This window comes from Candoia aspera, chromosome 12 (genome assembly GCF_035149785.1).
Source record: "Candoia aspera isolate rCanAsp1 chromosome 12, rCanAsp1.hap2, whole genome shotgun sequence".
In the NCBI taxonomy this organism is placed as follows: Eukaryota; Metazoa; Chordata; class Lepidosauria; order Squamata; family Boidae; genus Candoia; species Candoia aspera.
The window spans coordinates 10587045-10612673 of record NC_086164.1 but is presented as its reverse complement, the minus strand read 5'-3'; the positions used below and the strand labels follow the sequence as shown (position 1 = coordinate 10612673).

The 25629-nt window shown below is 41.9% G+C and overlaps 1 protein-coding gene across 1 annotated transcript in view; it reads left to right on the top strand.

Annotated features, from left to right (window-relative positions):
• PCDH19 (protocadherin 19) overlaps window positions 1-25629 on the top strand; it is a 112103-nt gene that overhangs the window by 66052 nt on the left and 20422 nt on the right. The window contains exon 4 of the mRNA XM_063313757.1: window positions 4500-4672. Coding sequence (XP_063169827.1) covers window positions 4500-4672 — 173 coding nt within the window. The remainder of the gene's footprint in view (window positions 1-4499; window positions 4673-25629) is intronic.

Genomic DNA, 25629 nt, shown 5'->3' with positions numbered 1-25629 from the left:
CTTTTTAACAACGTTTTCTATTCTAGCAAATGTAAGATACTCCACTGTCTCTTCCCTGCCCCATCCCAGTAATTATTTGGGGGCTAACCTTGCTTATCTATCAGACGGATTGCGTTCAAGAACTACTGACACAGGCCCACCTGGTTTCAAGTCCCTACTGCAGGGCACAGTTGATGGGAGCAGCAGTAAAATCCTCTGAAAGGCATTTCAGTGCAAGAATTAGGGATGCAGTTCAGAATCTTGAAAACCGTGTCAGGAACCTCCAGACCTCATTTATTAGTGAGCTCATTAAGGTGGAGTCTCACTGAATGTCCTGACTCCCTTTCCCACGTTTTTTGCAGCCTGGAGTGAGCTGCCATTTATGAGATAAGGCATTAATGGACTCCTCTTCTACCTGTTGGTGGTTTATTTCTAATGTTTCTCCTGGTATTTTCCCAGCCTCCTTATAAACTCTCACATTCGATGCATGGAAGTTTTTGTTTTAGTTTAAAAAAGAGGGACCAAGAGCAAATGACACTGATAGAGCCAGCGGGCCATGTGTGTGTGTTGGATTGTGAGTGAGTTTGGTGCTGGACCTAGTCCTGATTTTTTAAGGTGCTGCTGCTGCTAAAAATACACATTAAAAATTAAACTGCTACTTGATTGATTGGAGGCATCTTTAAAATCTATCAAAATCGGTTTCGTAATCAGTTTGTTCAATGAATTGGTTCAAAGACTGCAGTCTTAATTAGCATTGCAGTAACTACTTTGCATTCTCTTTCCCAGCTCTACTATTAGATTGCATGGGTCATCTGGGAGGAATTATTATTAACGGGTTGGTGGAATTCATTCTCCTCTTTCAGAAGATCTGATTATCGTCTTGTCTGGAAAATCCCGTGCGTTTAGAGTATGATGGTTGCAAGTAGGTGATGAGAAGTAGCATCCATTAAGAAGGAAGTGTTTGCTAAATAGGATTGTTCATCATATTTAACTACAATTGTAATTGCTAGTGGGGGGAAGTTGCCACCTGTGTTGTATTGTTTCTTGTATTCCAATAAAGATTTCTTCCAGGGAGGAAATCTATTCATGGTTTTCTCCTCCAGAGCTATCATGACGGAAAATGGATAGGGAAAATGATGTAGACTCAGAGTTCAGGGTGGAAGTCTTTAACTAGTGAAAAATCTGACCACGCTTTGAAAACATGGATTTGCTATGTAAGGAACTGGTTTCTCTTCTTATGGGGGTCGTCTGCTGCTAGAAGGCACGTGTGAACTGAACAAACAAACAAATCTTTACTACAGCCGTAGACTGAAAAATGTATTGCCCAGATTTGTGGAAGTTGAAGTAATTTAGGTTCCCTGTTTGGACTCAGTTCCCTGATAGTAGTTAATTTTAAGAACGTATTTATAGGAAAGAAAAGTCGAAAGTTCAAGAACAAGACATCCAGAAGTGGAAAAGATACAAGGGAACTGGAAGTCAGACTAAAGCCAAGAAGCAGACAGCTTCTTGCATGTGTTGCTTTAGCACTGCCCAAGGAACCATCTTAATTTTGATACATTGCTTCATTGGGTATGTGATATCTGTTTCCTTGGGAACAGTTATCTCGCCATTGAAGCATTATTGCTCTGGCTGTAACTCAGACTTTCCAACGATGCTGATAAGAATTCGGGCATGTGTATTACCATAACTGTGTTGTGGCACAAGACAAAATATCAGAGCCTATGTGGGTTTGCAGAGAAGGATTAACTAGCATCTGAGAATGCCAGGAGCACTTCTATCCTGGACAGTTACTGATGATTGTGGTAGAAGCCTGGTGTCTGTCACATTACAGCTCCTTTCTCTGGGGGCCACACCAAAAGGTGTTTCATGGGGTGGTGCAGCCCTGGGCTCTAGACTGTATACCTGTGCTCTAGTATCTTCTCTCTGAAGTGACCCTGAGGAGGAAGTTGGAATCCTCAGAAGATCTCCTCATTTTCTAAAGAGAGCTTCTAGAGATTTTTTTTCTGGATCTTAAGCCACAGCATTAGCTTCTTCACAGTCTTTTACTTCTTCTCTTCTCCCTTAGTAAAGACAGTTTGAAGGCTGGCTGGTATACAGGGCAGATATAAGGGTGCCCAGATCTCTTCCATGGAACAACAGAATAGTGACATATTTGTTCTTTCATGATGGAGCAGTACTGCTGTGTCTATAAATGTTGTGGTTCGTCCTTGGCATGCTAAAGGATATTAGCTGATAGAGTTTTAATTTTTTGGAGAGAAGTGATTGCTGCCTTAAGGTTGTGATATGGAATTGCAAAACTTTTCACTCTTTAATCTGTTTGGCCTTTTCTGAACTGATTTCATGCCAGCTTTCTGTGGTATATGCATGCTAGATAAATCTTAGATTTGAAGGGATTCGGCAGGGATGTTTTTACTTTGAAAGGCCACGTTTGAAGATGTTCCAGGTTGTGTTTGTGTGTCTGCATCTGCACAAGCTTTTCTCCTCTGCTTTGCATGCTGCTTTTGCTTCAGCAGGACATCCCATCCTGATGGTTTCCATGGAGACTTGCAAGGGGTTGTCTGCGTGGAATCCTGCCTTTAAAGTCTGAGTCCTTTCCAAGGTTCGGTTGCCACCGAGGCCAGTCAGACACTTCACCAGGTGCATGCAAGCACATAATTTCTGACTGATTAGCTGCTGCCTTATTGGGAGGAGAGTTAGCTAATTAGCAACCCTGGTGGCAGCTTATTGGAATGCCAGGTTAGCAAGCCATTTCCTCTCAGTCACATAATCAGTAAGAGATTTGTCTTCGGTCATACTTGGAGAGCTGTGACAAGCGTCTTAGAATTATTTATTTGCTGTCTGCTGGGGCACCCTTGTGGTGCTGATGGCTGGGTTTGCACAACATAAAAGGTAACATCTGTTTTGAATTGAACTCAATGCCTGATGACTTCATGGAGACATCCATGTGGTTTTCTTGTTAACAAATGGAAGTAGTTTGCCATGGCTTTCTTTTGGGATGAGTTCTAACTTCTTAAAAAGGTGCTTCAAGGTGAGCCAGGGTACGTATATAGCAGCTGCCCACAACTCTTTAAAGCAGCTACATCTTTTTCCAGGCTCAGGCAGTTGCATTGATATTAAACAGGGCTGAGTGACCACCTAAGTGGCCTGGACATTATGTTTAGCAGGGGAGGCAGAACTGAATCATCCTCTTCATGATGCCTACACTTTCTGAGGTTTGTTTCTTGGATGTTATTTGTTGCATTTGTCTGTTGACTCCTGTGCCATGGAATGCATTCCCACCAGGGCTGTTCTCAGCCCCCATTCTTTCTGTCTTTCGGTAAGAAACTTTCTCTTTAGCCAGCCAGTTTTCCTTGGAGCTAGCAGGCTTAACTGTTTTGCTTTTTTAAGCATTTCAGTTGTTGTTGTTGTTGTTGTTGTCAGGTGATTATCATCGACTGGTGTCTTTGGAAATTCGAATTCCAGCTAGGAAACCTAGAAATTATCCTTGCTGTTGTTTTGTTACTTGTTTGCAGCTCATAATGCCTTGGTAGTTGGGTGGCCATATAACTATGTTAAATAAATAAATATCAGTGTTCCTCTGGGCCAAAAAAGCTGAATTTAAATCAAATCATTCAATCAGTAAATTCTCAGGCTACTACAGTAGTTTGAAAACTATGGCCGGCTTGGGAAATGTAAGGCTGCCTTTCCTGTCTCACACACCTTGGAAAACCTGTGTGTTCTTAGTAACGACATCCGTTTGGTGGGTCCTCCACTCAGCTTTGTCTTCTTAGGTACTTGCTATCCCCTGGCCTCAGAATTCTGTACTTAAGTAAACCTCATAAAGTTTATTTCTTCCATCAGCGATAGTCATGGGGCTCTGCTGTTTCTGTGCTATTGTGTGAATGTAGGATTCTCTTTGTTGCCCAGGGCTGAGTAGGTTGGCGTGCTGTTGTGTTTTGTCTCTTCTGGTTACTTCCTGCTTTCTGAGAAAGGTCTTCTAGTGTCTTTGCTTCCTTCCCTCCAATTCTGCCTCCAATATTCCTTTGACTCTCCTCTGTCTAAGCCAGTGTTTCTCAACCTTGGCAACTTGAAGATGTGTGGACTTCAATTCCCAGAATTCCAAGCTGGCTGGAGAATTCTGGGAGTTGAAGTCCACACATCTTCAAGTTGCCAAGGTTGAGAAACACTGGTCTGAACTCTCTCCTTGTTCTCACTCTGTTCCACATGCAGCTGTCCTCACAGGATGATAGGAGCAGGAATCTCCTGTACTGGTTTTTTCCTACAAACCTTTGGGGCTGCCTCCAGTTCATGCCACCTCACTGTACACCATGCAGGAAGGTCAGTGAGCAGAGCAGCTGATGTGTTATGCTGGAAACGCTCTCTTGCGACAGCATTTTTCTCCCAGTGGGAAGCTTGAAGTGTTGCAAAACCTGCCCAAGGCTTTTGATCCCCTCTGGGCAGAAATTGGGGAGGAAAGGTGTGATTGCATTTCTCAGATTTGGCTCTGCAGAGCAAAAATAACTCACCTTTCTTCCACCCAGCAGCTCAACATTCAAAGATTTGGAGGGGAACAGCTTGAAGGACAGCGGGCACGAAGAGAGTGACCAGACGGATAGTGAGCATGATGTTCAGCGAGGCCTGTACTGTGACACAGCTGTTAATGATGTTTTGAATACCAGTGTCACCTCCATGGGGTCTCAGGTGCCTGAACAAGGTAGGTTGCATCAATTTTGCAAATGCTGGGCATGGTATGGTGGAGCCTGCGAATCCAAAATACATGGTCAGGTTGGTGAGTCATTATGTCATCTTCTTCCATGGGCTGCTGCTGTCTTGGAATGTTGATGAACATCTCAACTGCTTAAGAGGGATGTGCCAGCACTGGATGTTAACGAAAACAGCAACATCCTTGAGAAGGAAGGGAAGGGTATGTGATAAAACTTCATTTCAGGTCACTAAACAAGAATGTCAGAAGAGGGCAGATGGCGGCCTAAGGAGATTTGGAAGCCGTCCTAGAAACCAAGAGAACAAGTTGGCCGAAACTGAAGGGCTAATGGGGTTAAGGGAAAGAATGGCTCTTGAATGTCACCTTTAGAATCACCTGCCCTGCATTTGGCTTCAAATTCCAGTCTAATGTTGCTGACCTATCTTTCAAGATCAATGTGGTGAAATAAAACTGGGGCTATCATTTGTGCCTTATGAAACTGAAAGCTTCTAACTCAGTTTTTCCCCCCAGAGGAATATATTGAAGATATTGGAATCTCCTGTCCTTATTGCGCTTTTTATGGACAATGTGAAAAAAAAAATCAGTACCTTATAACAAATGTGGTAGTGGTTTGCATAGAGACTCAGAGTTCCTAAAAACATTGATTTCTACGGGGAGAAGATTATGTGCCCTGAACACTGTTTCTACCACATCCTGCCCATGTTGCTTGGCAGTGCAGAAAATGTGGCAGGTGTAACTATGATCTTAGTGGCATATTCTGACAAGAGCTCTTAGATAGCTGGATGATACTTCTCCAACCAAGCTCTTTCTTCTCCGTTCTCCTTGAAGTCCTGGTTTGCCCCCAGTAGTTTAGCTGAGAACCAAGTCTCTCAAACATTTTGGTTGAGCAACAACAGGATCACACTACTAGCATTCATTTAAAAATAGGGGGCTTTACAAAAAGATGGCTCTCCTGTTTCTTATTCAGAGATGATGTTTTGAAAGCCTTGTGTGTGCTACTTGATCAGTGGTGTTGCTCTAACCAGCTGCAATTTTTTTGTCTTGGAACTGAAGTCCTAGATGGCCAATTTTTACCTGTTGCAGCGCTATTCCCCCTTTGCCGTTCAAGGTCATTTGGAAACTTCACTCTTTTCCCTTGGCTGTTAACAACTTTAGATCCCAGTGCACCCAATTCAGCAAAGGTGGGAAAGTGATAAGTAAATATGCATTTAGGGATGTTATGGAAATTGTACCCTGATTTCACAGCAGTACACACATGTTTGAATAGGTGTGTCATGCATGCAGAGGCAGGATGTGTGGACCAATAAATATGTCTTGCAGTGTTTAAGTGTTTATGTATTTCTGGCTGCTTCTTCCCTTCAGGTAGAATCTGGCTGAAGTTTGAAAAAAGGGCGAGTTATCTCTTTATTTATAAGGTTTTTTCTCTTTGTCTCTTTATTTATGAGGTTTAACTGCTTCCTCAAACCTACCAGGCTGATCTATTACCCAGGTATAGTTGTGAATTGGCTGAGACAATCTACTAATTGAGTTACCACAGCTAGAGTCAAAATGGGGCTAATGAGAAGGAAGAGAGACATTGGTGTGTTCAGGGAAAATTGTCAGAACCTCAAAACATCCTTGTGAAAGGGAACCTGAGCAGGCAAAAGAATATTAGGTTTGTGTTAGAGAAAACTGGTTGGGGAATGAAAGGGGGTACCACGGAGAAAAAGCAAGGCTGGCTGGAATATTGAAGTTCGCATTGCTTCGTTTTATGGCACATTCTGACATCTAAACCAGAATTCACATGTATTTGTTGACTGTAAACATTTACTGCCTATTTCCCAGAGGAAGTAATGGACAAAATTAGCAATATTTAAAGCGATCAAAACAAAATAAAGAACTGTAATTGGAAGTTTTAGTAAGAACAGCAGTAAGGGTCTGAAAAATAAAACATCTTGGGGCTGTTAAGTTTTCCCCAAATGCCTATTTAAAGAGCCCTGTTTTTGCATACTGCCTAAAACTGTGTAATGTAAGAGTCAATTGAATATGTTAGCAGAGGTGGGTGCAAGCACAGTTCTGAAGGATAAGTGCAGAAATATTCCAGTGTTTAGGGTTGTTTTCTTGTGTAAAGGTAAAGGTAAAGGTTTCCCTTGACGTAAAGTCCAGTCGTGTCCGACTCTAGGGGGCGATGCTCATCTCCGTTTCTAAGCCTTGGAGCCGGTGTTGTCCGTAGACACTTCTGGGTCATGTGGCCAGCATGATGACACGGAATGCCGTTACCTTCCCGCCGAAGCGGTACCTATTGATCTACTCACATTTGCATGTTTTCGAACTGCTAGGTGAGCAGGAGCTGGGACGAGCAACGGGAGCTCACCCCGCCGCGCGGTTTTGAACCGCCGACCTTCCGATCGGCAGCTCAGCAGTTTAACCCGCAGCGCCACCGCGTCCCCTTGTGTAGTGTTTCTTGTGTAGTGTTTGCATTTTAGTTTTTTTGCTTTCTTTTTCTAAAGGAAAAAAAATGTTATTAGTGTCACCCTGTAAGCAAATCTGAAACTTATGAATATATATAATCCTCATATTTTACTCATCCCAGATCCAAAGTTGACTCCAGGAGTTTACATTTTGTGTGTGTGTATGAGTGCAAGGGGAGATATTCTACCTCGTCCTAACTCCAGGAATTTAGCAAATGTGAATATACAGAAGAAACTGGACAAACATTCCATGCAGGGTATAAGCTCCAAAATGTGAGGCATTTCCTAAAAACCTGGAAAGCAATCTGTGAAAAGATAGAGGGTTCCCCCCCAGTCCAAATTGCAGATTCTCTACTTTTCATAATAATACTTCAACTTTAACAAAACTTGCATGGTCTTATATCAAAAGGAGAGAAACAAAAATGTTTGTGGCAGGGAGATGTCTAAGATCAGCTTCTACATTTTTCCTTCAAGGGCCCTCCAAGCAAGACTTTTTAAAGGCCTTGAGGCCTTTGTATGTGTTAATCATTTATCCTTGTGAAGAACAGCCTTAACAAGTGTGTAAGAGGACTTTCCTCCCCCCTCTCTCTTTCTCCCTGTGAGTAGACCATTATTTCTGTGTCATTTTTCTGCAATGAGTTGCATGAATAGATTTCATTCAATAAAATTAGTACAACTGCAATTCTAGAGCCTATGCAGTTTCTATCAGAGGCCAAGATTCACAGCAAGGTTCAAAGGATGGCTTTTAGATCAAGGGTGGGCATCTTGGTGCCTCAGGGCCTCTGTGATTTCAAACACTTCCAGAAGGATTGAAGCAGCCCGTTTCAAACATGAGCTGGCTGTTTTGCCCTGGAAGCCACTTGAAATGGGGCATTTTGAGTTTTTACACCACCAGATGGGGAAAAAGGGCAGTTCCCAGTTCATTTAAAGAAAGGGGTTCAACAATGCTTTGCCATCATATAAAAAAGTCCCAGTTAGGTGCAGGCGATAGGTTTGTGTTGTAGACGTCTCTGAGCTTTGCACAAAACTCACCCACCTGAAATTAAACAGCTGAGTTTTGAGAGCCAGCATTGCAGTTAAAGCATTGGTTCTAGTCCTGCCTTAGGGATGAAGCTAGCTGGGTGACTGGGCCACTTTCTCAGCCCTAGGAAGAAGACAAGGGCAAATCACTTCTAGCCAAGAAAACTGCATGGACTTGTCTAGGCAGGTGTCAAGACTGGATCTGAAGGATAGTATATATCCTTCACACACACACACACACACACACACACACACACACACACACACTTATTGATGAATGATTAACACTCAGGTTTGGGTAAGGTTCTACAAAGGACAGAAATCTCATGTCAGCTATGAAGGTGATCTGACTGCAACATCTGCCACCCCACTTCAGCGGGTGGTTTCGAGTAATCTGGCTGGCTAGGCAGGTGTCCATTGCTGTTCCATGCATGTTTCCCCCACTGCTGCACATTCAGTGGAAGGGGAGGACCAAGCCAGATAGGAGCATATTGTTCTTCCTTCAAGGGTAAACAATGTTGCATCCCTTGCTAGGACCTCCAAACAAGCTTTTAGAACCTCACATAGGATCCAGAAGTCTACAAAGGTGCTTTCATGGGCTTTCTTTACAGAAGAGAAGGATTTTTTTTTTAGGTTTCTAAGAAGTGTGATAAAAATATAGAGGAAAATGGTCTTAAAGTTGTGACTCAACATTAGCCTGCTGTCAGCAGACTGAGCTGTAGGAACGCAGATCACTTGGTTCCTGTATGGATGGATATGTTGAATTGCTTTCTAAATTGCAATCATTATTTCTGAATTGGCATCTCCACACAGGTACAAAGAGCTGTCCTCTGTTTTTTTTGGGGTGGGAGGCAAATCATCAGCTCATGTGGGGTGATTTTATTTATATTGTCCATTCATAGATGCTTTTCTGTTCTTTCGAACCATCAGTGAGGTGCGATGAGCCATTTTGTTCATTTTCTATCCAATTCTTGGCAAATATAATAGACCTTGCCTAACAAGGAGCATTGACATAGCCTTGGAAATAAAGGACTACTTTCCTTTAGTATTGAAGTAGCAAAATGCTTTCTTTTCAAAGGGAAAAAAATCCTCAAACTTTCAATTCTGGGTATATTCAAAGAAGTGATTTCAGTTAACCTCCCAAAACCTTCTAAATGGGAGTTCACTGTGGTGATTTTGGAGTTCCTGTCCACAAGCCATGCTTAATGGGACAGTGGTGGCGTTCTCTGCAATAATGTATTTTCTGGACAGTCATCTCATGGACAGAGATGAAAAGATTAAACATTTATAGATGTAGCGCTCTGAAAGTTTAAATTCTTTTCAGACTGTCAACCCTTGCTCAAATAGCTTAGTAGCTCCAGTGATGAAGAAAACGACTTTGGAAGCTAAAAGTTTATGGGAAGGAATGATTGGGAGGGGTAATGTGGTGGAGGTGGAAGTTTTTAAGCAGTTGTAGCTTATTAACATTGTTCATTAATTACATAAAGTTCATAATTATATACATATATGTACAGGTAGTCCTCGCTTAACCACCATTTGTTTAGTGATGGTTTGGACTTACGGCCATGCTGAAAAAAATGACTTGCAACCAGTCTTCACACTTACGACTGTCGCAGTGTCCCCGTGGTCACGTGATCACGATTTGGATGTTTGGCAACTGGTTTGCATTTATGACAGTCGCAGTGTCACGTGGTCACATGATTGCCATTTTCAACCTTCCCGGCCAGCTTCTGGCAAGCAAAATCAATGGGGAGCCACGTGATTTGCTTAACAACCACGTGGTTTGCTTAATGCCCACGGTGATTTGCTTAACAACCGCTGCAAAAAAAAAAAAAGTTCGTAAAATTGGGTTGGATTCACAGTGACCTTTTAGCTTAGCAACCGAAATTCCAGTCCCAATTGTGGTCGTTAAGCAAGGACTACCCGTAATGTGATCGTGAATGTCTAGAATTTGTAATTCCTGGGGTGGAGGCTTAGTCGATGAGAGCTGAAATTGCCATTCTGCCACGTCAGGCCTCTCCTTCCTCTTTCTGTTCCTAGCCCCCCTCCCAAAGCAAATTCACCCTTTGCTGCCATTTTTGTGTGTGAACAAATATTTTATCATGTGGCAGAGATACCTGTAAAGTGAGACTGCTAATTCCAGAAGTCCTCCTAAGAGGAGCTGCTACTGTTAGTCTTTCACCTAATAGCGTATAGAGGAAGTGCCAAATGCCTTAATCTATTCGGTGCAAATGTTATGTAAATTATATGGAGGTGTGAATGAGATATGCAAATATACTGCAGCTCTGCAGGCCCCGCTAGCTTTTTCACAGATATCTGGCTGGTGATCCCCTGTTGCTCTAATCTTTCCTGTTAGCTTTCCTAGATGCAAATTGAGTGTGTTGACTTTCAGATCCTTTCTACAGGTGCCTACAAGTAGGTCTGCAGGGTGATGGTGGTTATGGAAGGTTACGCAATTTGGTTTTTTTTTTTTAAAAAAAAATAGCAATTTTATTAAAAATTACAATTGCAGCAGTAAAAACGAATACAAACTAAAAAAGAGAAAAGAAAAAGAAAAATAGAAGGTGCATAAAAAAATAGAAAGAAAAACAGAAAAGAAAGAAAAATACGAATAAGGTAACTTCTCCCTTCGTCACAACAAGTATAAATAATTTTATCAACTTATCGTCCTCTTTTAAAATACAGCAATGATCTCTTCTTCCTGTATCCCATCTCTTATCTATAAACAAATCCTTAAAGCCTCGAAATTTCAGTCCTGTGTCAGCAAAAGTTCATTAAGGGTTGCCAGAGATAACATATCTATCTTAACCTTAAAATTAACTTCTGGGTCCATTGTTCAAAAACATCCTTCAGTATGTCCAATGTTAAAATATTTTGCTTCATTCTGTATTTGTAAGTCAAATTTAAGTATTCTTTAATTGTAATCTTTAGTTCCCTCTGGTTCCCTCTAGTGTCCAATTTTTAAAGTCTTATTTTTTTTTAAAGAATTCAAAACAAAAGCATTTTCCCATGGGAAGGATTGTTATCATTAATTCCAAAATCTTATTTCAAATTCATCTGGACCCTTAGTTTGTTTGTAACTTTCTAAAATCAAAGTTTTAATTACCCTTTGGTTGTTTATTCTAAAAACAAATCTTTTAAGTCCTTACACTTGTATTCTTTCACTAAGGGTTGAAGGAACTCACCTGATGTTTTCAGACTTGTTGATCCAAAGGTCCCTAATAGCTGAAAAGCAGTTAACAAACAATTTCCAAAAGTGATTAGAAAAGGAAGTATGTGAACCCAGTGTCCTTTTAAAGGTGCTGATCATAGTTTGAACAAGATGGCTATTCCCTCGTCTCCCAGAGATCTAAACCCGCTGGAGACTGCTGTCTTTTGGTCTCCTTGCAAGGAGCAATTGTCTGGAGCACTTGTGGGTGATCTCAAGTCCTCTCCTTGTCCAGGGAGGAATTACGAATAACCGGTCCACTTGCTGGCTCTTCATTCAGCCGCGGTCGTTGGCTCCGCTCCTCGTTTGCCATTTTTTCCCCAGAAGTCGAAGGTTATACAGTTTGTGTCCATGTGTGTTTGCATGTGTGTTATTGTCTTTAAATAAGAATGGTGGTTGTTTGCTTTAATGCTGCATAGTGTGGTGAGCGTAGCTTTGCTACTACAGTGGGAAAGTGTGACCTGGGCACCTGGTGACATGGTTTTTTATTTATCATTTGCTTGTCTCCACTATTCATCATTAGAGTCCAAGGAGATGCCGATTACATTTTCAGGTGGTCTTCCATTAGGCACTCTTAAAATCTAGAGTCTGGTAGCACCTTTTCTGACTAACAAATGTTATTAGACGGCATAAGGTTTTGTGAGCTACACCATCCTTCATCAGATGCATAGAGTGGCTAGTCCAGTGTTTCTCAACCTTGGCCACTTGAAGATGGGTGGACTTCAACTCCCAGTTGAGGTCCACCCATCTTCAAGTGGCCAAGGTTGAGAAATACTGAACTAGACTGATGTGGGATTAAGGGTAAGGTGGGGTGAAGAGGTGGGTGGAAGAGGGAGGAGAAGATAAAAAGAAAGAGAATGCATCTTATCTTCATATCATCTCCTCCCTCTTCCCCCTTGGGGGAATCTCTTTCAAAGCAGAACTATATTATGACTGTTTCCTACCACCTTCTCTGGCCATAACCATCATGTGAGTGAGCATGGGGAATCTTCTTGACTTCTGCCTCTGGTCTCATTTAGCTGTCAGAATTGTGCCCAGGGTTTCTTACCTTTTTGTTGGTCTTCATGATTGATTAGGATAATTTCATCAGCCAGATAAATTGCTTTTAATTGCTGTAATATGCACCCAATTTGGAATTCATTACTGCACTGAATTGTTTTCCTTTTCCTAATTGATATCAAATGGAAGATATATCGGAACCCACACACATACGCTAATTTCTTTTGGCTGTACAAGCAGAAGGGCACCTGCCGACAAGTTAATAATCTGTTTATTTCCAAAGGTCCAGTACTCCCACTTCAAATGTACCCAGCATCTTTATTTATCAGCTCTTCCATTGTTCTGAACTTTCGTGAGACTGGTTCAGTTTGGAGGTAAACAAGGCTCCACAGAAATCTGAAGGTTTCAAGATCTCACAGCCTGTTACAAATGTGTGATTAAAAATCTATCAATAGAGTATGTAGCTATAAAGAATTATGCATCTTAAACAACAACAGTGATAACAATCTTACCTTAGCCAAACCCACTGATAACTTCTGTGTAGATTTTTGATGAGAACATGGAAGTGGTTTTACATTGCCTTCTTTTAGATGCTTTTTCAACTTCCTAGTCTAACCTACTGTCCTGGTATTTCCTGATGTCTCCCATCCAAGCCTCACCCTGCTTAGTTTCATCCAGTGAAAGTTAATGATGCTTCTACCTAACTAGGTTCTGTGTTAAGAGAAGTTAATGGTGCTTCTACCTAACCAGGTTCTGTGTTAAGAGAAGTTAATGGTGCTTCTACCTAACCAGGTTCTGTGTTAAGAGAAGAACAAATTATGGAGCTTCATATGACTGGGTTTACACAATACATGAAGCCAGAGATTTCCAACCTGTAATTCTTAGTTTCACTCCCCACTGGCCATGCTGGCTAAGGTTTATGGAAGCTTTAGTTCAGAGACCACTGGAATACCATAAAGCAGTGTTGGCTGGGGAATTCTGGGAGTTGAAGTCCACACATCTTAAAGTAGCTAAGGTTGAGAAACACTGACATAAGGTGTTCATCTCTGCATTAAACCATAAGGTTATGGCTTCTCAATGCCTGAGAAAAAGGAGTGCAGTTTGGCAAAAACTGAAAGTTCAGAACATCTGCCCTTTCCCCCCTTTATCTAGAAAATGGATAGCTTGTTGAATAAGCTTCTATTGACTGATTTATTTGATAAATCAAGTGCAAACCACACCCCTATTGGCCGGATTCAGACAACATGGTAAATCGTAGCTTAGTGTGTCATGTGAACCGTTTTTATAGACATATCTGGAAGAGAATTGAAATGGATTAGGCCCAGAGCAACTTTGCAAGTGAATGGACAATAACAATGATAATATGGTGCCCAGAGCAACGTTTGGAGAACTACTTCCACAAAAACACGTTTTGCTCCAACCCTCCTAAAATAAAGGACCGTTATTGCCACTCTCTGTATCCAGTGTCTTTCCAGAACACACTTTTCCTCTGTACCTGAGGCAACAGAAATGCCAGAAGATGGCAGATCATGTAGACCATGCTGCAGAGCATCCAGTCGTCTTGAGTTCAATAGTGCGGGACAGAGATCTCATGACCTTCTCCACCATTCTGGTCTTGCACGCATTGGGTCTTCAGTGTATCCTGACTACTTGCTTCAGTTAGTCAAGGCTGGGCTTGTGAAAGTGAACTGGATTCAAACAGCCTCAAATAGCTTCCTTCCTTAGCTGCTGAGCCACGAGGGAAGCTGTCTGTCTGGAATAGCTTCTGACATCGCAAAGCTGTGCGGCGCCGTATGCCATAAATGGTGGCGTGGACCAGATGCTCAGAGCATAATTGAAAATTCCATTTTATCAGAATAGCATTTGCTGTCAGAAAGTTTTATCTTTACTTCTACAAAGAGGTTGATTAGATCCCTCAGGGGCCGAATTAGCATCTCCGAGGCTGGGTATCCTCTTTTGCAATTCATGGAGTTATTCCTCTTTCGCTCACGTTGAATGTGTAAAAAAAAAAAAGGCAGGGAACAGTGTATGCCAATGCCCTCTTGCAAGCTTGCCTGTTCCTCAAGTGGAGATACTTCATTGCAGCTCAGTGCAAAGAGGTTGAGGAATGGAAAACACAATACATCTTCAATAGCCTTTTATGACTGAGCCTTAGCACAGCAACTCAGACCAGCTGAGAAATACTCATTTTCGAGCATAGGCAAGTAGATCAGCTTGATTCATGTTCGAGTGTCTGAACTATTTTGTCTGAGTAGGTAGGAACTGCAGGACCAAGGAGTATAGGCCCTATGTAAAAAGAAAAAGGCAATGAAGCCAAGGATGGCATGTCTGTCTGTCTGTCTATCATCCATCCATCCATCCATCCATCCATCTCAGTCTAAAACTAAACAGCTTTATGTGGTAGGTTGCCAACCAAAAGATACTCTTCTGTTCATGCATTACCACATGTACTATACCACACATCTTACTATACCACATCTTATTTGTGATTTATTCACACAATACACTCAGTTCAAATCGAACCAACCATAGCATAATGTTTAAACCTGGTCAGGGACTGGATGCTTGGGCAGAGATTTAACCAGCAGGGGCAGAATCAAATCTGAGCTCTGCTGCTCTAAATATGGAATTGTATATCCTCACCTGGAGCAAAAGGGATGCATCATGACACACACAGGAATCTTGACAGCGAAGTTACATGATAAGTAGCTTATCGTATACGATAAGTAGCTTATTGTTTTGCCTTCAAGAAAAATAAAAACCAGCAGAAACTATGGGGGTGGGGTGGGGGAGAGAAAGAAGGATTAAAATTGTGTCTGTAGAAATGTCATGCAGCCCCATTGGCTTGAAGGACACACAAGTAAAAAAATGTATCATGTCCTTTGATTCTGAATATTGAGGCTTATTAAATATTACAGAAATTGGGAAGGCGCTCTGCGGTTTGTTTCTCCCCTACCCACCGCTATGGACACATACTTTGTTGCAGTAATAAAGATGATGTTGGAACGTGTCTTTCATTGGAATTAATGAATCTAAGGCAACAGGAGTTTGATAGTGATGGTAGATGTAATTGCATCTTCATGCTGGTAATGGGAGAAAATGGAATTCCAGATGGCAATATGTTGATGACTTCTCCATCTCTTTAAAGGCCACTGGGTAGGGTGAGGAGAATGAAAATCAAGCATGTGGCCTTTCTGGCTGGAAGATAGTTTTCTGTTTTAATACATGCTTTTCTGCTTATATGTGTGTCTCTGTGTTTAAAAAATAAAAGACTGCTGTGGGGCCCACCTTGTCTGCCTTCCGGCTCTCTGGACAATGTGGAGAATAATTTTAGAGAACACAGGTATCAAGGGAACAACAGTTAATTAGAAAGAAAATGCAGGGTTTCATTTAAGAATCTCACCTTTTATGTTCTTGTTTTGTTAACATCTCCAGAGTACCTCCATCATCTACGTATTATCAGAGGTACAAACACCTAGGAACGGATAATGATGGGGGATGAAGCAGCAGAGGGCATCACCTGATTTTAAGCAAAAAGAAGAAAAACCCTTGCTTCTGCTCAGAATGGACACTTCCCAAGGATGATTTTAATTTAAAGAAAAGTATTGGGGTTTTGAATAGCACAGTTGTGTAACAGGTAGTTTGCTCTCCAACTTCTGAATGGACAGGTTCAGCTTTTTCTCTGGCATCAGGGAAAGCAGTAGCACAGAATACCTGATTTTATGGGGATGAAACAGAAGCTTCACATCATTCGTAGTGAATCAGCCACATGACTCAGCTGATTCCTTTGGGGCTGATGAGATGCTTATACCAAAAGACATGCATTTAAACCCCTAAAATATGCCTTTTCCTAATGTAGAAAAGTTTCACTTCTTATGTTTGGATGAAAAACAGACTTTCCTGATCTGGCAGGCTCCGTATGTGCTAAGACGATGATTCCTGAATTCCCAGTATTGACCAAGTCAACTGGCATTTCTAGTCTGAAGATACCCAGAAGCATTTGATCGAGGAAGACTGATTTCAAGGAACCATTATACAATTGTGTTAAAAGTAAAATTGTGCATCTATTTCCACTTCATAGAATACCAGTGCGAGGGGAGACTGACCAGATATGTTAAGGCCTATAGAAATGTCTTGTCAGTTTTACCTCTACAGATGTCACAGATCCATTTCACCCTTCTGGAGACCAAGGTGCTGTAATTCCACTTTGTTCTGAACCTCTGATGCCATATTGGGAAACACATCTCTTCCCATTTTCTTGATGCTTCATCTCTGGTTGTCAAGCTGCTGTGAAACCTTTCTATGAATGTCCTCTGTTCGCCAACAGAAATCATCCTGTTATGTCTGAGATTTAAGAATCTATCTGGAATTGTTTTAAGCCTCTTGAGTCATGTTGCCTCTTGCTTAGAAGACTTTTGCCCAATTAGATATTGGAGGCTTTTCTTCCCCCACCACACTTTAGTTGAAGGACATTGCGGCTTTCTCTTTTTCTTTCAGACCTGGGCTCTACAACTAGACATCCATTTCATATTTAGCAGTAGGGTAGGTGTGTGAATAAAAGGGACCTTCTGTTAAAACAGCACGGAAGCAAATTCCTGATCTGAAACCATGATCAGTCTACATAGCTAATGAGTCTGAAAACAGACTGAACTGCCAGAGGTGGCACTGGGAAGCATGCGTTATAAACTAACAGTCTCTTGTTAACCTTTTTGGTGTTTTTTTTTTCCATGACACTAATTAAAGCTGAAGCGAAACTACATTGTGTGGATTTCAAAGCTGAAATAGCAATTTTCATACAGATGATTCCTTCTCCAGATCACCTTTGGATACAATGTTTGGTTCTTAATTGAGACGCTTGCTTTTCCTTGGAAGTGTGGCTGATTAACGTGGCAGTTTAGCAGTGTTGAAAACAGCAGGAAAAAAAAAGAATGTATCTAACCTGAATGTAATTTATAAGCAGTTCCAAATTGGGGAAAGGGGTGAAGTATGGCTTGAAAGTGTTGTGTTTTCAGGGCTGCAAAACAAATAAAGGAAGAACAAAATAATGTTCCAATTAAAATGGTTAGGATAACTTAATAACAGGATGACTTCCTTAACCTGAGCAGCACATTACAGGATGAGAAATGTGTTTGCTCTGAAATCAGTGAATTGCACAAGTGTGTTGATTATGTGGTTAAATAGGAAAATGTGTTATTTGCCATAGCAACCTGGATCAGTCTTGCAGCTTCTCTGAAGCCCCAGACCCTATATTAAAGAAACAGTCCTTGTAAACACAAGCTCGTCTTTAGGTTTGTGTGTGCATGTTGGAATGCAAATTATGTTGATATTAATAGAAAATAGTTTACAGTCAGTTGGATCTTTTTTCCCCGTTTTAAAGGTGAATCTTCTTTTTCAAGTAACAAAATGGCCCATACTGTTGTTGGGATAGGGCATTGTAAAAGTTGTCACCACACAGAATTCTTGGTCCCCTTATTAATATTCCCTAATAAAAATAAGCAACAAATGGAAATGTTTGCAACTGCCTACTTCTAGGATTTTTTAAAAAAAAAACGTATCTACCATCTTAAGATTTTTTGGAAGCCTTCCAACCATGTAATAGCCAAGTCTGACCCTGCTAAGCTTTTTGAGGATCAGCCAGGTCCTGCCACTGACTGGGACAAATGCCTTATATGTAAGTTAGATGGGTAGAATTGCAAGACATTTTGATTAGCAGGGAAGGATTTCAAATGGACAGTTAGTGTTCACTACTTCGAAACCTGTACTGTGTTAGGGAAGCTATAAATGTAAAGGAAGATCAGTCTGAATCTTCAGTAGAGATGGGTTCCTTTTATTTGTTGGATGTATATCCTGCCCTTCCTCCAGGAACTCAAGTTGAAGTACACAGTTCTCCTCCTTCCCACTTTGCACCCGCTCCCAAAGTAGGCTGAGTTGATGCAGAATTATTGATCCAATGTCACCCCAAAGTTGATGGTGGACTTGGGCCTCCCTGGTGCCCACACCTTAAACATTACACCACCCCGGCTTTCACTAACACTCTTTACCTTTTATCAGCTAGGAGCAATTGATGACCCCTCCCTCCCTCCCTCAAAATGTTACAGTATTTCTTGCACATTTTACCTTCTGTATGGCAGCTGCAGTGGAAGCTTCAGTTTGAAATAAATAATCTCACTCTCATCCTAGTCTCCTTGATTTGCATATTGTAACATATTGTGGGTCTTGAATCTTATGTCTGAATATCACTGATGCAGCTTCTTCATGATTTGTCTAATCCCCTTTTTAGTGCCAACTCTTAATAGTAAAATAAATGCAAGACCCCAAGAGTGGAGAAGGGTTAAGCAGCTCTCTCTGTGCAGCATCTCGCATGCAAATGGCCCCCCTCATCCTGCTTGTGTTCAGCTTAATTCAACTGTAAGGTTGAGTTCAACCATCTCCAGGCTTATAACAGGCTGTTGTAATAGAACATCCTTCAAAACTTCCAAGTGTACACAGAGTCCACCCTGTTTATCTGGTGTGGATAGTGTTGAAGAGCTGGTCTGCAGACTGAAAAAAATTCAGGAGAAAATAATAAATAGCTAGCTGCAACCTCTGCTGTTGGTAGTGAAGAGACACAGCTCCCTGATGGATCTTTGGAAGGATTTTAGAAAGAAAACCAGAAAGTCTCCCCCCAGTGTATGCAGAGATATACTGGTTGTAAATGGGAAACAGTTCAGCTGCTGGAATTCTTGTAACCTCATACCATGCACCTCAATAAGCCTTGTTAAACCCAACTCTGAGAATCATTCTTGGAAGAAAATTACTTTTGGTTTCCAGCAGCTGCCAAAAAGCTTGACGGAAAGCTTGCACCCTTTGATTCAAGACAGAGTTAGGTTTGATTAGAGGGGGATATAAGCCCTGAAAAAAATGAATGAATGAATGACAGTGATTGGAAAGGGGGAAATCAGATTGTGTCAGCTGCTTTTTCTCTAGGTCTCCAGCAGGCTTCTCCCTTGTTGCTAGCTGTGATGTTTCCCCCTGTGGCTGGAGATACAGCCTTCCTTGCTAAGTGGTAGAATACCTGCTATTAAACCTCACACAAACACCCAGTCACTATAAACCATGTTGGGCTAAGCGATTGAATGTATTGATTTAGTTGTAGTTATCTCACTATGCTCTTAGTAGGACTTGATTCTCTAGCACTGAAGATCTCACTCTCCAAAGTATAAGGGTTGCCAACCATGGTCTACCCAGTGGTAAAGCCAGAGTTTGCCTCCCTCTAGTTTGGAAAAACTCAAAACAACTGGCATTCATATGCCTTGTTCTTAGGAAAAATGAATTTGGGAATTCATAGGTGCTAATGTTGCATTGTTTTGCCTGGATAGGAAGAGCCAAGACTGAGTCCTGTGCTCCTCACTTCGCTCCCTTTGTTCATTGACTAGTTCAAGCCATGGCTTGCTGAATTATATTTCATTGAATTGAACACAGTTGACTAGGTTTGCAGAACCCAGTAACCTATAAATCATGCTTTAGAAACCACCATTGTTGCATTCATATAAGACAGTAAAAAGCAAGATGTTGTCAAGTTAATCTTGACTCTTGTACAAGAACACAATCATGCAGTTTCCTTGGCTACAGTGGTTTGCCACTGCCTTGTCAGGATGTTTTTTGACTACCTGATTTAGTTTATGTTCCTGGGGTTCCTTCTTCCATCCAAGATAAGCAGACCCAGTCCTGCTTAGCTTCTAAGCCCAGGTTGGCTTGGAAACTAGGGTGACCAGGTAAAGCTCATTGGGGCTTAAGTAAACCACATTATGGCAGGCTGTGTGAATCCAGTCCTGAAAAAACATTTATTATAGGATATGGCTCACTTTGAATAATAGCTCACAAACCCCTTCATTATCCATTTTTCCTTCTCATGTCATTTAAAATAAAAACACAATCCAGTCTCAAGGAGTAGAATCAAAGGCTTGTTTATACAACTCTCTGCTTCCTCTATTAACCATTTAAGTCCAGAGAGTCCTGATGGAAAGAGAGCCTTCTAAATTCACATTTGCTGCCCGTGGGTCAGCGAGTCGCAATAGCCACAGGGGGGTTAGAGAGAATAATTGGCTAGAAAAGTGTGAGGTGTGGGTGTATGTGTTTTGTTTACAATGTTAAGGTGCTAGCTTTCTGCCAATGTATTCCAGTCAGCTTAGAGTTTTAAAGGATGGCTTACAGTCTAATTAAGAATGTCCTAAAGTTTAGTATGTGAAGGGAATGAAGCAAATGCTCAAAATGTAGCTCTTCTTGCCATTGCTGGACACAGTGCTGGGAATGGAGGAATCCAAGGTTTACTAGGCCTTGCCCTTCCCCCTAAAATAGTTGTCTGAGGTTACTCATCTGACTAGTGTGTGTTTTGCATCCAGGAAATTACTACTTCTGTGTCAGGAATTGTTCCCCATCAGTGTGCCACTGGGCATTAGTAACTTGCTGAGTTTGACAGAAAAGTGCCCCAAATGCTTTCGTAAAATGCAGGAGAAATATCGTTTCCCCTTCTCCTTGGAATCCCCTCCCCCCCTCCCCCCGCTTTGAGGAAAGCATTCCTACAGGTAGGGTTTTTAATGCAGCGTTCTCATTGTGGGGAGCATCTGGGAACCTTCTGCTTAATTGGAAAAAATGTAATTAGTGCAAGCAGTTTTCCCCGTTCAAGAACAGCCTCAGCTTCCTGCAGCTAAAACCTGTCTGATGCTTGTCTCGTAGGACTGCCTCTCTGACTGTGAGCCAGCTCCCCCAACTGGGGGGATCCTCTTGTGTCTGCTGTACCCCTCAGGCTGCTTGTTTCTGGTGGGATGCTGGGAAATGGACATCTTTTTTGGAAACATTCTCCTCCATTGCTTCCTCCAATTTAGCACTGTGAAAGAACCAGCTGCTGAGGCTTCTAGATAGCCACAGTGGGTGAATGTACCGTTTGGTTCTTATTCGGTCCTTCTGGATAGCTTGGTTTGAATTTTCCTCTTCTTTTGGGTTGAGGTAACTTGAAGCTTCATTCTCTGTCTGTCCTCTAAATGTTTTTGCAGCCCTGGAGCTTCTTGGGACCATAGATGCTGGAAAGAGATAGGAAGAAAGGAAGCTCATTGGGATAGGAAGCTCATGAAAACTTGCTATGTTGCACAACAAACTTTCCATGGTTAAAAACTTCCTCTCAGTCCAGGAAAGCCCAGAAAATTCTGGGCCTGCCCATAGGTATGACAAGACCATATCCACTTTGCATCACTATTCCATCTCCTGTGGCCCTCATCATGTCCTTCCAAACGTTAAGTGGACCCTGGAAGTCAAAATAATAATAATGTCTGCATACTGTATATATGCCCACTATTCAGCCAATGTTAGTTCATTGCCACCTCTCTGAATCTCATGACTCAGTTCCCATTTTCATCATACGCTCTGGACTTTGTGGGCCATGTGGGCTGTGATATTTTCAGTTGGAACTGAGTCACGTCTGTTGATTCAGAGTAGAAATGGAAGAGGAAATGGATACGTCAGATTATGTTTTAATTGGAGTTTGATGAACAAGCCAATAATAAACCAGTCAACCTTGCAGATAAGCAAGTAATCGTGATTTGTCCAGCCACTTCCTAATTTGTTGTTCACCATTTCTTCCACAGGGTGAGGGCAAAAACAATCCTGGAGTAAGATGGATTCTAGGTTCAGATATAATTCAAAGCTCTAGTTCAAATGCGCCGAGTTTCTAAATCAACAAAAAGCCAGGAGTTCTAATGGTGGTTTGTTTATGAATAAGCCATGGCTTCCTGTTTGGGATAGGTTTCTGTACCATATGAAATTCAAAAGAAATCACAGGTTAAAGGGCAATTTAGATTAGTGTGGTGTGCCTTACAGTTCCAGTACATAATATTTGTCCTGCTTCTGTCAATTGGCTTTGGGATTTAGCTACCCCAGCTATAATCACTGATAGCCTTTCTTCCATGAACTTAGATAAGTTCATTATAAGTCCTGTTGTAATTTCTATGCATATTTATCATTCTGGGAGTCCTCAACATTGTCACCTGCACTGAAATGAATGAGGACTATGAAAAACTGGGCTATTCCTGTCAGGGGATGGGATGTTAGGTGAATCTCGGGGAAGGTGCAAATGGGCTGTACTTGCCATGGAGCCAGATGAGTCAGAAGAACACAGGGCTGCTCTGTCTGTCAACACCAGTGGGGAACCATTGGTGCTGTGTGGTAGGAAACTCAAGGAAATGAATGGATACATATTTAGCACGAGACCTCGTTTGCCGTGTCAAACCATGACTGTGTGCTCAAGCCTTCTGCAAGGTATGATTCGTTTATTTATTTATTTATCCAATGTACAAACGGATTTATATCAATTTATTTTTATCATTTTATTTAATATTTACAATATTAAAGCTGTGGCATTTTATTGGTCGCTGGGGTGTAGACCTTAGTGTGCACATGGATAGGGCTTCGTCAACATCTGATGAGTTTGCAACATTGTTAAATACCCAGGCCCACATGTCGTGGGTTCTTTTCTATACCCAAATTTTGATTGCCTCAGGCTCAGAAAGATCCCCCCGAAACCCTGAACTCTTCAACACTTGGAGTTTTTCTGACTCCTGATACGGGTTGGGGAGATGTTTTATTTTAAACAAAAATATCTGCAGTACAAAAGTGAACCTTTGAAATATCTGTGTGACTTTTTCTAGAGCTATTATCTTGCTATCCTACCTTATTACTAACGAAACTATACTGTTAATGAAGCTACACTATACAATGTTATTCTATTATTAGCTCACTATACTCTATACTATTGCTTCTATGCTATACTATTACAGATGTATTCTGACTATTCTTATTCTACCACTACTATTACTAGCCTACTGTTACTACTGCTAGTATAGAGCTTTTGTACTGGGCAGTTTCTACAGCACTTGCCCCTTCTCAACGTTGTGCTGGGCTTTGCTTCTTCTTTCTTTTTCCTCTGGACTCCAAAGTCTTTGTGAGGAAAACAAAACTTCTTTTCAGCCGCTCTGTCGTCCTGGCATTGGCGAGGAGGTTTCACATAGGAATTGTTCAATTGTTCCAGCAGCCTGCTCTTCCACACCACAACCATTCAGAACCAGGCCAAAATTAAATCTTGTCACTAAAACGTCTGTTCCTTCTCCACGATCACAAAGAAAAAACCCCCGTGCCTTTACAAGGGGGTGGAACTTCAATCGGCCATTCTGCCTGCCATTTTGGTCCCTTGGCCTCTCTGTTGAGGACATAACATGGGCTAAGGTGTTGAATTAGGACTAGGGAGGCCTAGGTTCAAGTTCATCCTTAGCCATGGCAATTCCCTGGGTGGCTTTGGATCAGTTGTTCTCTCTCAGCCCAACCTATCCTAAAGGGTTGCTCTTTGTAGAGATAAAATGAGGAGAATTTTCCCACGGAAGATGCTTTGAGATCTTGGAAGATAGGTAGGGTCTAAACCAAATGAAGGACGCGGTGGCGCTGCGGGTTAAACCGCTGAGCTGTCGATCGGAAGGTCGGCGGTTCGAAACCGCGCGGCGGGGTGAGCTCCCGTTGCTCGTCCCAGCTCCTGCTCACCTAGCAGTTCGAAAACATGCAAATGTGAGTAGATTAATCGGTACCGCTTCGGCGGGAAGGTAACAGTGTTCCGAGTCGTCATGCTGGCCACATGACCCGGAAGTGTCTATGACAACGCCGGCTCCAAGGCTTAGAAACGGAGATGAGCACCGCCCCCTAGAGTCGGATTCGACTGGACTTTACGTCAAGGGAAACCTTTACCTTTACCTTAAACCAAATGAAGGAATAAAAATAAATAAGTGCACTCAATCCTTGTTATCCGTGGGAGTTGCGTTCTGGAAAACCCCCACAGAAACGGAAATCGTGGTCATTGAAGCATTGATCCTAGTGAGATCACGTGACCTGTTATCAGAAAGACATGAAGACTTGTTACAACGAACACGGCAAAAACAAGAACATGGTTTCCCTTGGTGTAGCTTGTGTCAATGCTGCACAGTAAGGCTCTCAGACTTTTATCGCTACTGTGCATGGCTATGTACAGCCTCGCTGAGACCACGTTTGATGAAAAACGAGTTACACTTTTATAGAAGTGTACAAGTGAATCTGTGGCAGCCGAATGCATGAATAATGAGGATTATATCCCCACACTTGTTAGTAATTTTGCTTTTCATGAGCTTTTCACAAGGATGAGGGCTTATAAACACCACATAACATCTAACCATGGTTCTTTCCTCCCACTGGGTTGCAGAAACCACCAACTCTGTCTTGGCTTTGATTGCTCTTTCCAGCAATGAGCCCTTACTGAAAGACTTTGCTGCTGTGTAAAGCTCCTTGTGGCTTTGTGGACATAATTCAGCCAAGGCCAGATCGTTGTCAACTTCTGACTGTTCTAATTGATCAATTATCTGTGCTGATGCTGAGTTCTTTGCCGCTGTCTTCTTCAAGGTATAATGTGCTTGTTGTTCTGGGATGGAGTAAATCTATATTTTCATCATTTTCTAGGTGTTTGACCTCCTTATTTTATTTGCTTCTTTTCTTCCAAACCCCTTAATGACTTTCCCCCTTCCCTTTCATCCCCTCTGCAAAACTGGCAGCCTTTTCATGACTTGCATCCTGCAAAACGTCTGCCACTTGCATTGCCACCAGCGTGTTATTTTCTTTCCTAAATGGCATGCAGAACATTTGTGCTTTACCGTCTTGATTCCGGCTGCCATCATCTCCTGTCTCTCTTGGGCCCCATCCAATTTAATTAATTATACTTAGTATCTGGCGCAGCTTGTCAAAGTTCGAATCCCTTCCCCCAGCCCTCTTCCAAAGTTTAATGTTTTTTTAATTCCATTGCTTGCTGCATGGCTAAGTGTTTTCTAAATGACTTAGACTTCATAGTGACAAGAGGCGGCGTTGCATCTGTGCACGCCAGACAATGAGGAGGCGTAGGGAAAGCTTCCCGCAGAGATTCTCCAGAATAATTTCCATAGGGCTGCATTCACTTGCTCCAAGAAGAAAGTTGGCCTCTAAGTTTCAGCGGAGACCTGGGCTCGTGTCACATACAGAAGGACTGGATGCAAACATAAAATATCCTGCTGCTCCAGCCAGGATTCTTTGCCTACTTTCTGAGAGTCTCTTTTAACTCCTGCTGTTCCCAGGATGTGGTAGTATCATCGCGCCTAGTGTTAAAACTCCTGTTGGTTGCTTAAGCGGAGAGATCACTCAGAAGGCCTGCCATGAACTCCAGTTGTGCAAAAGCTACCTTTCTATTTCAATAAATG